The 14,456-nt window shown below is 42.7% G+C and overlaps 1 protein-coding gene across 2 annotated transcripts; it reads right to left on the bottom strand.

Moving 5' to 3' along the window:
• Positions 1–1,122: 1,122 nt before the first annotated feature.
• cacng6b (calcium channel, voltage-dependent, gamma subunit 6b) lies at positions 1,123–9,449 on the bottom strand. 2 transcript variants are annotated; one of them, XM_058648544.1, is made up of 5 exons: positions 9,358–9,449; positions 6,821–7,520; positions 4,267–4,341; positions 3,098–3,235; positions 1,123–2,609 (listed from the first exon to the last, which is right to left on the bottom strand). In XM_058648544.1, exons 2-5 carry the CDS (start codon positions 7,179–7,181, stop codon positions 2,389–2,391), a joined length of 795 nt encoding a protein of 264 aa, XP_058504527.1. In that variant the 5' UTR covers positions 7,182–7,520; positions 9,358–9,449; the 3' UTR covers positions 1,123–2,388. The 2 variants fall into 2 exon arrangements, with proteins under 2 accessions (XP_058504527.1, XP_058504526.1); XM_058648543.1 differs by lacking the exon at positions 9,358–9,449 and adding an exon at positions 9,097–9,337.
• Between the last annotated feature and the right edge of the window lie 5,007 nt (positions 9,450–14,456).

Here is a 14,456-nt window from a genome sequence, read left to right as displayed (position 1 = left end):
AGGGCCCATCTGGTACACGCATGACTTTGAATAAACAGATATATTAAAATCCTGTCAAGGTCTGCTTTGGGCACTTGAGCCCACTGGGCAGGTTTTACTTGACCTCAGAGGGATTATCACTGACAGGAGGCAAGAATGTGGGAATGCATCCAAAGTCAAGCTGGAAGAATCCACTCAGAGACAAGATGTGATTTAGATGCACCGGGACAGTGTGAAGTCAGTGTTAAATCACTGACAAGCAGACTGAGATGCCTCACTGTGCTCAGTGCTGCACCTTGAGGATTACTCGTCGCCATTATTATAATACCTGTTGCAATCTAGATAGAGTCGCAGTGGAGGAACAAGTAGAAGCTGCCAGACTCACAGCATAGGCACAGCACCAGCAGCATGCTGTAACGTCTCGAATCTTCAAATATAGATATGATATATGAGGTTTTCCTGTTCAATGCGCCTCCACTGTCAATCTACAGCTCCATCAAGAATTCTGGGAAGTCCACTTCCATTTACAAACAAGCACCTATTGCCCATGCACCACTTGTCACTTGTCCCAGTAACTATTAACAGCTATATATACAACCAGTATAGTGTGTCATGTGGGTTCAGTTTCAGTCCAGTGGGAGTTGAAAAGCATGTGCTTGTGAGTGCGTGATGGTTAGCATGTGAGCAAATGTGACCGTCTGGACGCCACTTGACTTCCTGGGCGCGAGAGCGGTTACTGGGACGTCACTGATTTTTAACAGCGGTCAGTGTGAATGGGGCCGATCAGTGGAGTATTGGTGACCCTGACCTTTTCTACGGACAGCAGGGAAAGTGACGCACTGAGGTCTGGGGGGGGGGGCGGGGGGGAGAGGAGGGGCACACAGGTATGAGGATGTAGGGTTGGTGGTGGTGGTGGGGGTGGGGGTTACATAGTTGAAATTCAAGGGTAAGGTTTCCCAACCTCTGCAGTGAAATGCATTGCGGTAAGCGCCGGCCTAATTTTAGAGGAGCAGGTTTGAGGGAGGTGGTTGTCTGGCAGAATGGTTACGAGTCACGCCGAGAACGGGGGAAGATTTGTGAAAGTCAAGCTCGACTTGTCAGATATTGTGTCGTGTCAAAAAACAAAACAAAGGGAGGCAATGCTCTTATGTCAAATCCCTTTAATGAAAAGCAGACGTCATACCATATACTGAATTTATATATACATATATATATATATATATATATGTATGAATAGAAACAAGCACAGTGTATTCTGTAAAATAGCATGAAATGAGCTTACTGCGTGACACAGTGCGTACATATTGCAAATACATTGACAACTCGACAAACGGTGACCATTCACCAAAAATAGACACATTTATGTTATATACAGATCTGAGCTTATTAAGTGAGTCCATATACAATTCTTCTCACAGTTGATTTAATTCACCTTATATTCATTTACTGAAGCAGCATTCGTCCAATAATTTGTACAACAGACGTGGGTAATAAATATGAATGACCAATGCCTCTTGTTGATCAGGTAACACTAGGACTGACTGCTAGAATATTATTGATTGATAAGTCAACATGTAGCACACATGACATGGCATGACATCATTCACACTAATATTATCGTGAACATGTTGATGATGATGATGACACATCCTGATAGTGCACAAGAACTCTCATTTGTGCCAGGAGAAGAAAAATAACACATGAAAGGTTGTGAATGATAAAAAAAAGAAAATACACAGTGAGTCAGAGTTTTGAAAGTGTGTCAAAAACCTGTAGTATAGCAAATACAGTGGCAGTGGATGGATGACTCAACCAAATATGAAAATGAACCAGTTGTCTGTCTCTTGTCAAACTTTCCTTGTGTGTCTTATTGTAGAAATGACAACAAAGGTCCCCAAAGCTGTCACAAACCACAGTGTTTTGTTAACGTGTGCATATTTGAAGTTTAACTAGCACACTAACTAACCTTTAGTCATGGCATTGTCAAGTCATAAAACAGATGAATTCCTCAACTGTGATTTCTAACACGTAGTTTCATCCATTCCATTGATTTAAAAAAAAACTGCTATAGTGTATAACTCACTTTTTATTTTTTTCCTAGGCAGAAATAGGCTTTCATGTTTCAAGCCCCCTAGAAAAAGTTAGATAGTATAAAAATGAATTCCTTAAACTTGAAAGTAATTGTAGTAAACTGAAGTAAACACACCACAGGCAGTTGTAGCATTGTCATTTCTTCCAACTGTTTTCTACCAAAGGACTTTTCCTCCAAACGTTTAAGACCTCTGATGACTCCTCGGACAAACTCTCTTTACACTTCACTAACTGTTAAGCAAAAACATTAAAAAAAAAAATACTTAACTACTTAACTATGTATGTTTGTGGTGTAGTGTATGTCTCAGTGTTTAAATGCTAGGTGCTGCTATTTTTGTGTGGGAAGCATCTCTGCCACGGGCTGAAAGGAAGAGAGAGGATGATGAAGAGGACGCCTCCGAAAATAAGAGTGACCCCCGCTGCGCCCACGCAGGCCACTGACCAGGACAGTTCATGGTGTAAAGGTATGGAGTGGTCACTGGACAACAAGGCCAGCACTGACTGGTGGAATATCAGGATGGAGAGAAGGACCAGGGCACCTGCACAGAGGGAAAGATGAGCAGGAGGTCAAAACCAAATCATCACGCACTATTCTAGACTCCTCCAACACTTGTTCTAAAAAGAAGTCCTGAATCTGGTTCCAGATAACCACGGAGATCTGTCCTTTAGCTTTTGAATTATTCTGCTCTCAAAAACACAGTCAGACAACTTTACCTTCTTCTTACCAAGATCTAAGGGTTGACATTGGCCTTTCTACATGGGGTTTGCATGTTCTCCCCGTGTGAGCGTGGGTTTCCTCCCACAAAAACATGCAATATGAGGATTAGGTAAATTGGACACTCTAAATGGACCATGGGTGTGACTGTGAGAGTGGATGGTTCGTCTCTATGTGGCCCTGTGATGGACTGGTGAACTGTCCAGCGTGTACCCCGTCTATCACCCAATGTCAGATCATAAAAGAGATTTCTATCTTTAAGGGGCTTCCTGGTTAAATGTCGTTGTGTCCCATCCCAGTGACGTCTCTCACCTGATAGGATGAAACAGAAGGAGGCCGGCTTAAGAAAGAACTGCACTCCTTTGCTCAGGGACATGGCGATGCAGATGGAGCCCATGACCATCATGGTCAGACTCAAAAGAGCCAAGATAGCTGCTGCGAGATTTAGGGCTGGAAAAGAGAGCAGAAAGTCACGACAAGAAGAGAAGAAGTAAAAGTATACAAGTGTGAACATTAGTCGTTGAAGCCGGTATCTATTATTTTATAAATCCACAATACTGTAGAGTTATTTTGACGTCCTGTGTGCAAACTGGTGCATTTTAGCAATAGAACAAGTGCACAAACAAGAAGTGCATAAAATAGAAGAAGGGACAAAGTTGTGCCTTTTCCAGCGCTGGCTCTGTTTAAAACATATTTTATTGGCATTGTAAAACTGAGCAGGTGCGCCGCCAGAAAACATCTAAAAGAGTTAGAGCCAGTTTATTGTTTTTGACACCAGTTCAACGAATGATTATTTCACTCAAGATATACAACAGATAAAAGGCTCTAGTTATAAGAGGAAGAAACAACAAAGAGGACAGCGAACATGAAAAATATTACATCTCTTTGTTTTGGAATTATTATGTTGATCCCCTTTAATCTAGACATTTTAGTACACAAACATGCTAAATGTAAGAACTTGAATATTAGCACAAATGATTTAACTCACCTAACTAGTGTTGCAACGGAGTGTCAGATAGAGTCATACAACTGTTCAGAGCTACTTTCATGCAAAATATAAGTGTAGTTGGTTTAATTAAGTCCACAACACACCAAATACATTTAAATATGTGCTGTTGATGTATAAATGTCCATACATATCAATGACATTAAACAGGAAGTTTACATTAAAAGGATTTTTGAAGTAGATTTCCCAGACACTTGATGATGAGTTTATGTTCTATGTGATGTACAACCAGCTAATCTCCAGTAAGGTAAACACATTAATCAGCCTGATAGCTTATGGCTTTGCTTTGGAAACCGGGTGGCAGCACAAGTTAATGGGCTAAAACGTACCAAAAAAAAAACAAAAAAACAAAAAAACAACCCGCTTGGGCCTGTGAGCACAGCAGTGAACGGCTTTATATTTAGAGCAGCTGTTGTGAAAGTGTAACTTTGTATGTGTACATCAGAAAATAGCAGGGGAAGGCGTGATGTCTCACTCTTGTTAGTCGTCTTCTTGAATATAACTGCATTCTCCCCAGAGGTGAAGAATTTGAAGTAGGTGCAGTTGGATTCTGTGGTGGAGGGGGGGTGAAAAAAAAAAAAAAGCTTAGACAAAAGAGATCACACACACACACGCGCGCACACACACACACATGCTCTCATGGATGGCTGCTGGTCTTCTGCGATGTGCCTCCTATGCATCCATGCACTCTGTCCTTGCAGGCATCATTCCTATTCCTATTTATATCCATGTGTTGAGCATTAGTTGGAATACCCAGAGACACACACTACTGCTGCACACACACACACGCACACACACACACACACACACACACTGCTCAACAAGGCACACACGGTGCCGCCAAAGAGGGTGAAAGACAGCGAAACACTGAGGGTGCAAGACAGAGAGGTAGACGAGAGGAAGGGCAGATGGAAGACAGAGAATGTGATCTGAGTGAGAGGAAGAGGGTGAGCACAAGATGAAGGGGGGGGGCGGAAGAAATATGGATAGAGGTTCAGAGGGCAAGATGGCAGAGAGAAGTAGGAGTGAACTGCAGGCAGATGGAGGGGTGGTGAGTGAAGGGGAAGAGCGAGGGGAGCCACAGATGAAGAAGGAGGTGAGGGGAGCAGGAGATTTCAAGAGGGGGAAGGAAACAGAGGGTTTGTTTAATACTGCATTAAACACTCTCTCCCTCTCTCTCTCTCTCTCTCCCTCGGTCCTGCTCTGTCTCTCTTCCATGATCCTCACTCACTATATTTAGACAAAAACTGTGAAGTAGTCAGATTCCACTTGGCTTCACAAGCACGATGACCACATGCTCGTACACAAACACACACACACACACTCCTCACACATTGTTTTTCGCACACCAACATGTTTGTGCTCGAGCACATTTCGCAAACATGTTTTATCCAAGCAGACACTTCAGTTTATCAGCCTTGTGATTTTAATGATGCTATCACAGCCAACCCATTTTGCTCTCACTACTCCTGCCCAGGCTGTAATTATTGAGCCGTCATGTTCCTCCCAAACAGGCGGGCGAAGACGGAGAGCTGGTCTTGAGACGACACGCTCGGCATCAGTGGGCCACGTTTTGCTCAGGACAAGAGCCAGAGGCACGTGAAACAGGGACGGGAAATGCAGAAGCAGAAAAAAACAGTTGTTTTTTCTCCAAACACAGCCCACAGCCATCTGCGACAGGCGGCGTGGGCCAATAGTGTGAGGGAGATAGTCAGAAACATAGCGGCTCTACACACACACACACACACACACACATGTTTGTGCAGCTACTCCTTCAGGACACTATGCTGACTTCCATTCATTTGGACAGTCTTAATGTTATCTGAGCATTATCCCCAACCTTAACCATAACCAGTTCATGCCTTACTCTAACCTTAACCTAAGCACAATTCAAATCTTAGCCTTAAGGCAGGGGTGTCAAACGTACGGCCCGCGGAACAGAACCGGCCCACCAGAGGGTGAAAATGTCTCATTATGATTAAATTCTAATCATAATGTGAAATACTACATTTTACAGTTCCAGATACCTGTGACTAAATGTTCTGTCCCGTTGTAAATCCACTGTCATCTGTAAGTTGTAATGCACATGTGTAAAAGGTAAACTCAGCCATAAAATTGTTGAAATTGCACTGATTTGTTTTTTTTAATCTTACTTCATTAAATGCAAAGCAAAGGAAAACTTGTGGCATTCTTGTTGTTTATAGGCTTTTATGCTATTATTTTACTGGTCTAGCCCACTTGCAATCATATCCAATTGTGCTGTATGTGGCCCCTGAAATAAAATGGCTTTGACACCCATGACTAGGTCCTGACAAAGTGTTTATGTCATAAAAGATCCTAAAGAAGTAACAAATACAAGAACACACACACACACACACACAACGACCATCTTTCCTCTTGGATGCAGCGAGACACAGACACAGAGGCCATTTGAGAGAAAATCACACAAACAGTGTAGTGACACATGGATGTGAAGAGTAGTTCATTGAGTGGTCATTAAGTAGATTTAGAGTGCTCTTTTTTGAAGCATTATTAGCTACATTATCTCTAGGATGACCTAGATACATATAATGTATATGCAAAGTGCTTCACAACTAGCCTTTGTATATTAGTTTGCAGGGTTAACATGCAAAGAAAAATAATACTATACAAACCAAAGCTTAAAACTATGGCGATGGCATGGTCTCTTATGGCTTCAGATAAGAACCTACAGATGTACACGTGTTCCCAGGGGGGTTTATATCCTATTAGTTATGCCTGCTCCCTCTGTTTTCACATCAGTGAGGATGGCAGAGAGTGTGGCGATTGCTTCTTTCACAATGACTGATTCGCAGCGCCTCAGAAGCATCTTTTTTGTAATAAATTCAGTTTTATAACTGACAGTATTTCATATCGCATGGCTGCACTGTTCGGTCTGCAGAAAAATCAGACATGAGCGCACAGTGAGGGGAAATGACCACAGACACATTGACACACATCACCTGCACACACACACACACACACACACACACACAGACCAGAGGTCTCACCTCCAGGTAGTTCAGCAGGGCCGCAGCTCAACCTCTCTGGGTCTATATCGGCCACCCATAGTGTGCGGATGCAGCCCTTCCAAAGGCCGTAATGGGCCATCTGACACGTTTGGTTGCCGCTGAAATTCTTTGGTTGGGCCAGCACTGCCCAAAACTCTGTCCCCATGCCCAACACTGTCAGGGTTACACCGATGATGGCGACAAAGAAGGCCAGCTTGATCTTCCCCTCCTGGCTGTCGCTCATCTTGGGGGGTCGCCTCTGTCCCCGTCCTCCTTTCATTCCACCCATTCCCCCTTGTCCAGCCCCTGCCACACCGTGACGACCCTCCTCATCCTGCTGCACGAAGAAGTTGGACCACATACTGATCTCAACTGGCCGGGCCCGACCGAGAAGGGGATGGGATGGGACTACAGACTTTAGATGAGGATATTGAAGGACGATTAAGAAGAAATTGAGGAGAGGTTTGATAGGTTCTCGATTTGGAAGTGATTACAGCTTTTCACACAGCTATCGACAATCCTGTGATGGATGGAGTTACAATGGCAAGAGCATTGAGTGAAAATGAAGACTTAAATTTGACAGAAAGTGATACGAATGGAGCTACAATTAAGTGGAGGGCAGATGACGATAGGTGATGATAAAATGGGAAGACATGGAGGCAGGTCCAGGACAGCTACAGTCTGTTTTTCTTCCAGTCGTCTGAAAGAGAGAGAGATGAAACAGAAAGATGAAAGAGCAGCCGGCATATGCTTCACAGGAGCAAAATCCTTTCATCGCCAGCGTAATATTTCATTTCCCACAGCTTTATCAGCATCTACAGTATCCCCTCCCTAAAAGTCATACGACATGCTCTCAGCCAGCGATAGATAAGACATATGGCATTTCCCTGAAAGGCAGATTTTGCTCCAGATGAAGAAACAATTGGGCTGGATGGAACTAGTGGGAGTTGGTGCAGGGTCAAGGTGAGACAGAACACTACAGCGCCAGACTGGACCACCCATCTTACATTTTCCCAGAGGAGTTGACAACAGACCTCATCCTCGAGCAGGTACACTATCTCCGGCTTAGACGCGGATCCCGCTTTGATCTGAGGGGATAATAAGTTGCCACAAATACCTCCCATCCTACATTACATGTGCCAACAAACACTGGGAATCTGCAGCCATTTTTCACTCTGTGTGTGTGTGTGTGTGTGTGTGAGATTCTGCACTGTAGATGAGTCCTGGCTAATAAAGTTGTTTCTGTTATTTCAGACTGTGAGTGAGGGGCCTTTGGAGTGAGTGACAGCGCAGACCAGCGTCGCCACTCTGTGCAGGGTGCATGAGAGGTGATAATTCATGCCTGAACCTCCTGACAGTGTGTGTGTGTGTGTGTGTGTGTGTGTGTAATTAACTCTGCTGTGCAGAGCAACAGGTCACATAATGAGGGCCAGGGGCCCGGTTAGTTAGGAGGGCAGCACCAGCAGACACACACACACACACACACAGTTGGTAGATTACTTAATTCCGAGCTTTGTGCTGACTGCATCAGAGGTTTTATTTAGTAGAGGCACCACATGAACCTCAGCAGAAGAAGAACTTGAAAAGAACAGGTTATATGTAGAGCGATCCATCGGCCACTTTATTAGGTACACAGGACATCTGCTTCAACTCTACAGACGGTTCAAATCCCAGATTATGAGCAGTTTTTGAAATACTCAGACCAGCCTGTCCGGCACAAACAACTATGGCACAGTGGAAGCAACTTAAGTCCCATTTCTTCTCCATTATGATGCTCAGTTTAAACATTAGCTGGTCAGTTTGACCATGTCTACATGCCTAAAGAATATGAGGTGCTGCTTAATAGATATTTGTGTTAACAAGCTGTTAAACAGGTGTACCTAATAAAGTGGCTGAGTGTACGCGTGCAAATTATATAAAAGAATTAGTGCACTGCAGTTAAAGCAGTAACCACGTGACAGAAAAGTTTAAAATGGCTGAAAAAGAATGCTTTAACAGATTTGTGGAGTAATATAAAGTTTTATCATCATGCTATTACTCTGCCAGACGTATAACGTTAATGATGTATTGTGCATCAACAAAAACATTGTAAAAAAGGTTATAAACTTCTAAACTTTAATGAGACAATTAGAGAGCAGAAAGTCTATGCAAGAGTTTAGTTAACCAAAGGTTTGGAATATCAGCCGTGCATTAGAATACTCCAACATTAACTGTAATGAAGAATATGAAGACTTGCAGCTGCTGACAGCCAAGTTAGTAATCGTAGAATTACAAACCTCGATCACATTACATCCATATTAACCACAGGATGATCGTAGGCGTTAGAGCCTGCCAGGCGGGGATAAATCAGACAGATGCTTTCTTTATGATTAAGGATTCTTTAGACTCTCGTTTGTGCTTCAGACTGCAACTAAAACTGTGGTGCAGAGGAGAAGTGTGTACACACAGACTTAGATCAAACACTGATACACTTCCTCTAACAACTATCTGCAACAGCCTGCTAATGCACTGGAGTGAAAAGTAAGAATAAATCTGACCTGTTTGCTGTGTTGCTCAGTTCAGGAGGAAGAGACGTGTGAAACTTAATAGAAGGGGAGAGTGAGAGTGGAGAGGCAGTGAGAGAGAGAGGGGGGAGAGAGGGAAAGAGGGTGGGAAGGAGGTACATGAGAGTTATGGAAAGTAAGTGTAACAGGGGAGGGGGCAGCAGTCTGGTTGGTTTATTTAACCATTAACACTGTTGATGGTTAAATGTGTGTCTGTGTGTGTTTTTGTATTGGCGTGTGTGTCACACTCTGCCCTGCAACACATGTCCAGTCCAAACAGCAGCACCCTGCTCATACACTCCACATGTCTGAACTCTTAAATCAGGCAGCTGAGGGGCTGCACGGTGGTCTGCTCGTATGACGACAGTCCGGCAAGCGTGATTCAACGCATGTCTGTATCTGTGGCAGCCAGCGTGTGTGTGTGTGTGTGTGTGTGTGTCTATTTTAGAGAGCCACCTGTTAATGACATTAAGTAAGGGTAAAGGAGGAGCCTGTGTTTATATGAGAGGGGCCAGGACAGCGTTTTTACAGCAACACAATACACTGGGAGGACACAGAGAGTGAAAGTGAAACGAGGGGGAGCAGCAGTCGTAGGCAGATAGTGAAAAAGAGACGAGAGAGGGATAAAAAGGTAACAGGACACTAATGTGTGATGACGACGGAGAAATAGATAACACTGGCTGAAAATGTAGATGTTTTTGGGGGGGTGTGGGGGGAGGGGGGGGTGCAGCACTGTTTCATTCCTCACTAAAACTAAGACTGGGCCTGATTTTGTGGAAATCTGTGCTCGTGGCCCAGTCCTGCTCTGCTCTTCCATAGTTTAGGTTACATACGTGGCACAGTGAGAGAGAGAGAGAGAGAGAGAGAGAGAGAGAGAGAGAGAGTGAGAGAGAGAGGCCAACCCCAGCAGCCACATACACTGTGGAGAGAGAGGGGGAGTAGGGGGGGTTGTGGGGTTGAGTTGAGGTGAGGGGGGGGGGAGATTCAGCGAAAGAGGACGAAACAGGCTGTAGGCAGTGACAGGAAAATAAACACCTACAATGTCCAGAACAATCAAGCCCTGTTCTTTTCTTCTTTTTTTTCTTTTTATGGGACGAGAGATATTCACAGAGCGGATTTTGGTGCAGTTTTCACATGGAGGAAAAAGATGCAGCCATGATGCATAGATTCAGCAAGAGGACACATGCAGTGTTCATGCCCGTTCTTTTAACTTGACTATGCCTCTAATCACACAACCTACTGAGCAACCCGGGGCTTAGAGAGGAGTTTTGTCTTGTGATTGCAGAGTTGTCGGTTCAAATCTGGGAACAGGTCAAGAGCTGTGGTGCCCATAAGCAAGGCATCCGATCCCACATTGCTCCCTGGGTGTGGATAAGTGTGAGTTCACTACTGGTGTGTAATAAGGACAGGTTGAATGCAGAGGTCAAATTCACTTTCACTAAAAGAGCTAATTCTAATCCTAATCCTAATTCTACATCCCTGCTCCTCCATCATGTGAGATTGATGTGAAGTGTCCACACACACACAGTCTGAGGCCATCAATAATCTACAGTATGCTGATGTGAACAATCTTGTCTCCACATCGCTCAAGTGCTTCTGTCAGCAAAACTAATTTATGCTTCAGCACATCGAGCCGTGGCACATGTGTATGAAGCCATGATGCACGTACAGCCGCATGAGATCTGAGATCTTCACTGTGATGCCGTGACGTCCGTTTCTTTCCCGCCTCACGTCCTTACTTAAGGTCGACAAGAATTCCGTCTGCTGCCAAAGCTCAATATGAAGACGCTTATGTGTTGGTGAAGGTGATCCATGAGACTGTGACTGTGAAGAAAAAAAAATAAAACATGTTTAAGCCAGACCACAAAACCATGGCTATTTCTCTACTTTCAGTAATCATATGCTCCATATTTAAAGATTTGACAGTCCTTGTGCTTTGACAGGCAGAAAACGTTTGGACACAGACAATTACACACTATTGTTGTTGGTCTTTGATCGTACTCACTAACATTTATAATATGATCTGACACACAGGAAGTGAGAAAAATAAAATAAAATCTCGCTCTTTAAATTAGGCTGTAACATTAAAGTGATTCAAATCCTGGTGCAAATAGTGGGACACGTACAACTCAATATATAGCATACTGTAGAGAGTACATCTGCCTTTGTTGTTTCTGAATGCAGGTACAGTTTTGTCTCTTGTTCCACAGAAACCACAATGACTTCCACAAGCTCACTGCAAACTGTAGTGCGGCACCCAACCTACTCCAGTGTTGCACTCTGCCACTGCTGCAGTGTTGTATCTTTCTGAATGAAGATCAATGGGGAGGCACTGCCCAGAATGACAATGATGATCACCGACGCCTTACATTCCACCACTAGAGGGGGATGACGTAGTTACAAAGCTCCACTGCCGCAACAGGCCCAGGGAGGCTGTGGTAGTAATGTTTGAACAGGTCTCAAGTAAAGCAGCCTGGATGTTGTGATGTATGAGGGAGGCACGGTTCGCGTCTGCAGTGCATGCTTCCTCTGGTGTGTGTGTGGCTTCTTCATCAGCCTCAGAGAGCTGCTGTTTTATCTGCACCCTCAGGGAACAATAACACTAACATCAGTGGCTCTACACTGCTGGCTTTTGTGCAGCGATGCAGATGGAGATGGGCAGTATAGAGCTGACACAGGACATCATTTCATGGCAGGGATTTGTTGCTTCCTTGTAGCTTTTGTAACAAGGAACTCCCAAATGATGAAGTCCCAGGTGGATGCAGCCTTAATGCAGCTGAGCAAGGTTGCACTCATGGGAGCTGGGTGAAGTGTGAGGGGAGCGGAAACACAGACACATTAACTGCAGTGGATTTCTGGGTGGATTTTGACGCAGGATTTATCTTGCTGCAGATGGACAATGATTCCTTAGCGATTCATGTTTATCATAAGTTGAGCTTCAGTTATTCATAGCATTAAACATGTTACTATGGTCTAACACAAGTAATGCAAGGATGAGAATATTATTACTTTCCATATTTATAGTATATTATTAGAGTATTTTCTTGTTATATATACAGTACGTAAAGCCCATAAAATGTTTCTGTAGCTTTAAAATGATGTCCATAATTATTTTTATTTTGCCCATAAAACAAATAAGTGGTTTACAGTCATAGAAGAGTAAAGAAACAGAACATAATCACATTTAAGAAGCTGAAACCAAATAGACAAAATAATGTTGTTGTAACCAACACTAAACATTTGAATTGCAACCTTTGCAATTGGCTAAATGCATTTTTTTCAGGTTGCTATTTCGATTTAAGCACGATTAACTGTTCAGCCGTAATTCATAGTTGGCATGTTCATGTGGCTTTTGCTATTTTGCACAAGGAGAAGACAAATGTAAAGAGTGAAAATATGACAGAGCTTATAAAGAGCTCTGCATCTGCTTGCCAGACCTTGATTTAGCTTTTAACTGTACCTTAAATGGGAGTGCATTCCCATGAATAAAATGTTATAGTAAAAAGAGCTTTTTCTCACACTAATCTACAGAGCATGTTCTGACTGTAAAATGGCTCCATCATTTGGATGTTACCATTAACTACAGTGCTGTGATAAATTATGCCATCAACTGAATGAAACCGACTACACATGACTCAAGTCGACTCCATCTCCATAATTAACTGTGAACATCATCCCTCACTGGCTGAGTTAAACGGTGTTGCACTCTGGTGGCTGTTGGTTGAAAAAGGAAGCAAAGAAGTAAAGATGACATCATGTAAATTCAGTTTTTAATCAACATTTGAAAACAAATTGGACAAACCAAAGACTTGTTTCTTCTTTTATAAACTAGATGTGGTTTTTTTTTTAGGTTTTAAATCATTTAAGAAATCACATTTTTTTTTTCTAGAGAAAAAGAAAAAAGAAATTAAATGACACAGAGACACTGAAAAGCAGACTTTCAGAAAGCAAGAAGTAACATCTCAAAAGTGTTATCACTGACACGACCTCTCTGCAGAGCTGTCTAAAGCAACCCAAAGTATCAAATGAAAGCAAAGTCGCAAGCCCATTCAGAGTGAGTATGTGGTCCTCGGAGAAACAAGGGCAGAAGATGAGGGAGATTAGAAAGCTGGTTTAAATATTAATATCGGTTTCAAACATCCTGACAAAAAGCCCCTCAGCTAAAAATGAAAATACCACTTTTTATGTTTTAACTTATGCAATCTGAATTCATTGTCTGCAGCCTTCCCTTAGCAAGTCCATCATTTTAGCGGTTTATGTGTTAGGCTGGTAGTTTATAGAAAAGTGGTTGTGTTGTTGCAATGATTTCTTTTTCACTCTGTAGAACAACATGAGTCGTGAATATTAGTCACATGTTTATTTGGTCTTGTCAAAGAGGTGAGATGTCGCACAAGAAAATGGATTCAACACACAACAGATCCTGAATCTGCAGGGAAACAATAATGAATACTGGTAATGCAAAGCTAACAGCACGAGAAAGTGACATGTATGAACAAAGAGACATCTTTACTGGATTGGCCAAATTTTCTTTTTTTGTTTTTAGAATTGATGTGTAGTAGCATTAAGGCTTTTTGGTAAGGAAGTGATAAATCCCCATTAGATACCAATCTGTTTGCCTCACCCAGTCTTTCTTTATTACCTCTTAAATTAAACCAAGACTAAACTGCTGAGACAAAACAATCACCTGTTAAAATATGTGCACAAAAGATGGACATGACGAGGTTACAGAAAATAAAAAAAAGAAAGAAAAACAACTGAAAAAAAAACTGTCATGTTGAAAACGTTCTTTTCTGCATTTCTTGTTAATGTGCAGCCTGATTACAAGACGAGATTACAGCTTAACTCAGTGAAGCTACACACAGAATCATTACAATTACAGCTGACATTCAGATAGAGTCCAATTAGACAAACAGTCGTCCTGAGGGGGGGGGCAGTAGTCCGATGGAAATGAAGAACATAGGAAAATGTTCAAAACATAAAAAACTAACTGAAATGAAGAGTCTCCTTTGACTTTCTAGTGATGATGGAAAAACTGAAGTGGATGTTACAGCTACTGTATATCTACATTAGATGGTCAAAAAAGCTCTCATCTT

Source organism: Solea solea, chromosome 13 (genome assembly GCF_958295425.1).
Source record: "Solea solea chromosome 13, fSolSol10.1, whole genome shotgun sequence".
NCBI lineage: Eukaryota > Metazoa > Chordata > Actinopteri > Pleuronectiformes > Soleidae > Solea > Solea solea.
The sequence above is the reverse complement of the archived record's forward strand: the minus strand, read 5'-3'. Positions and strand labels throughout refer to the sequence as shown.

What these genes read in the sequence shown, in the direction of transcription:
- cacng6b (XM_058648544.1), bottom strand. Translation starts at nt 7,181, where the DNA reads ATGTGGTCCAACTTCTTCGTGCAGCAGGATGAGGAGGGTCGTCACGGT. An exon ending in CCCTGCTGAACTACCTGGAG is followed by an intron (nt 4,342 to 6,820) that starts GTGAGACCTCTG and finishes CCTCCACCACAG; the next exon opens with AATCCAACTGCACCTACTTC. An exon ending in CTTCTGTTTCATCCTATCAG is followed by an intron (nt 2,610 to 3,097) that starts GTGAGAGACGTC and finishes CCCTCTGTGCAG; the next exon opens with GTGCCCTGGTCCTTCTCTCC.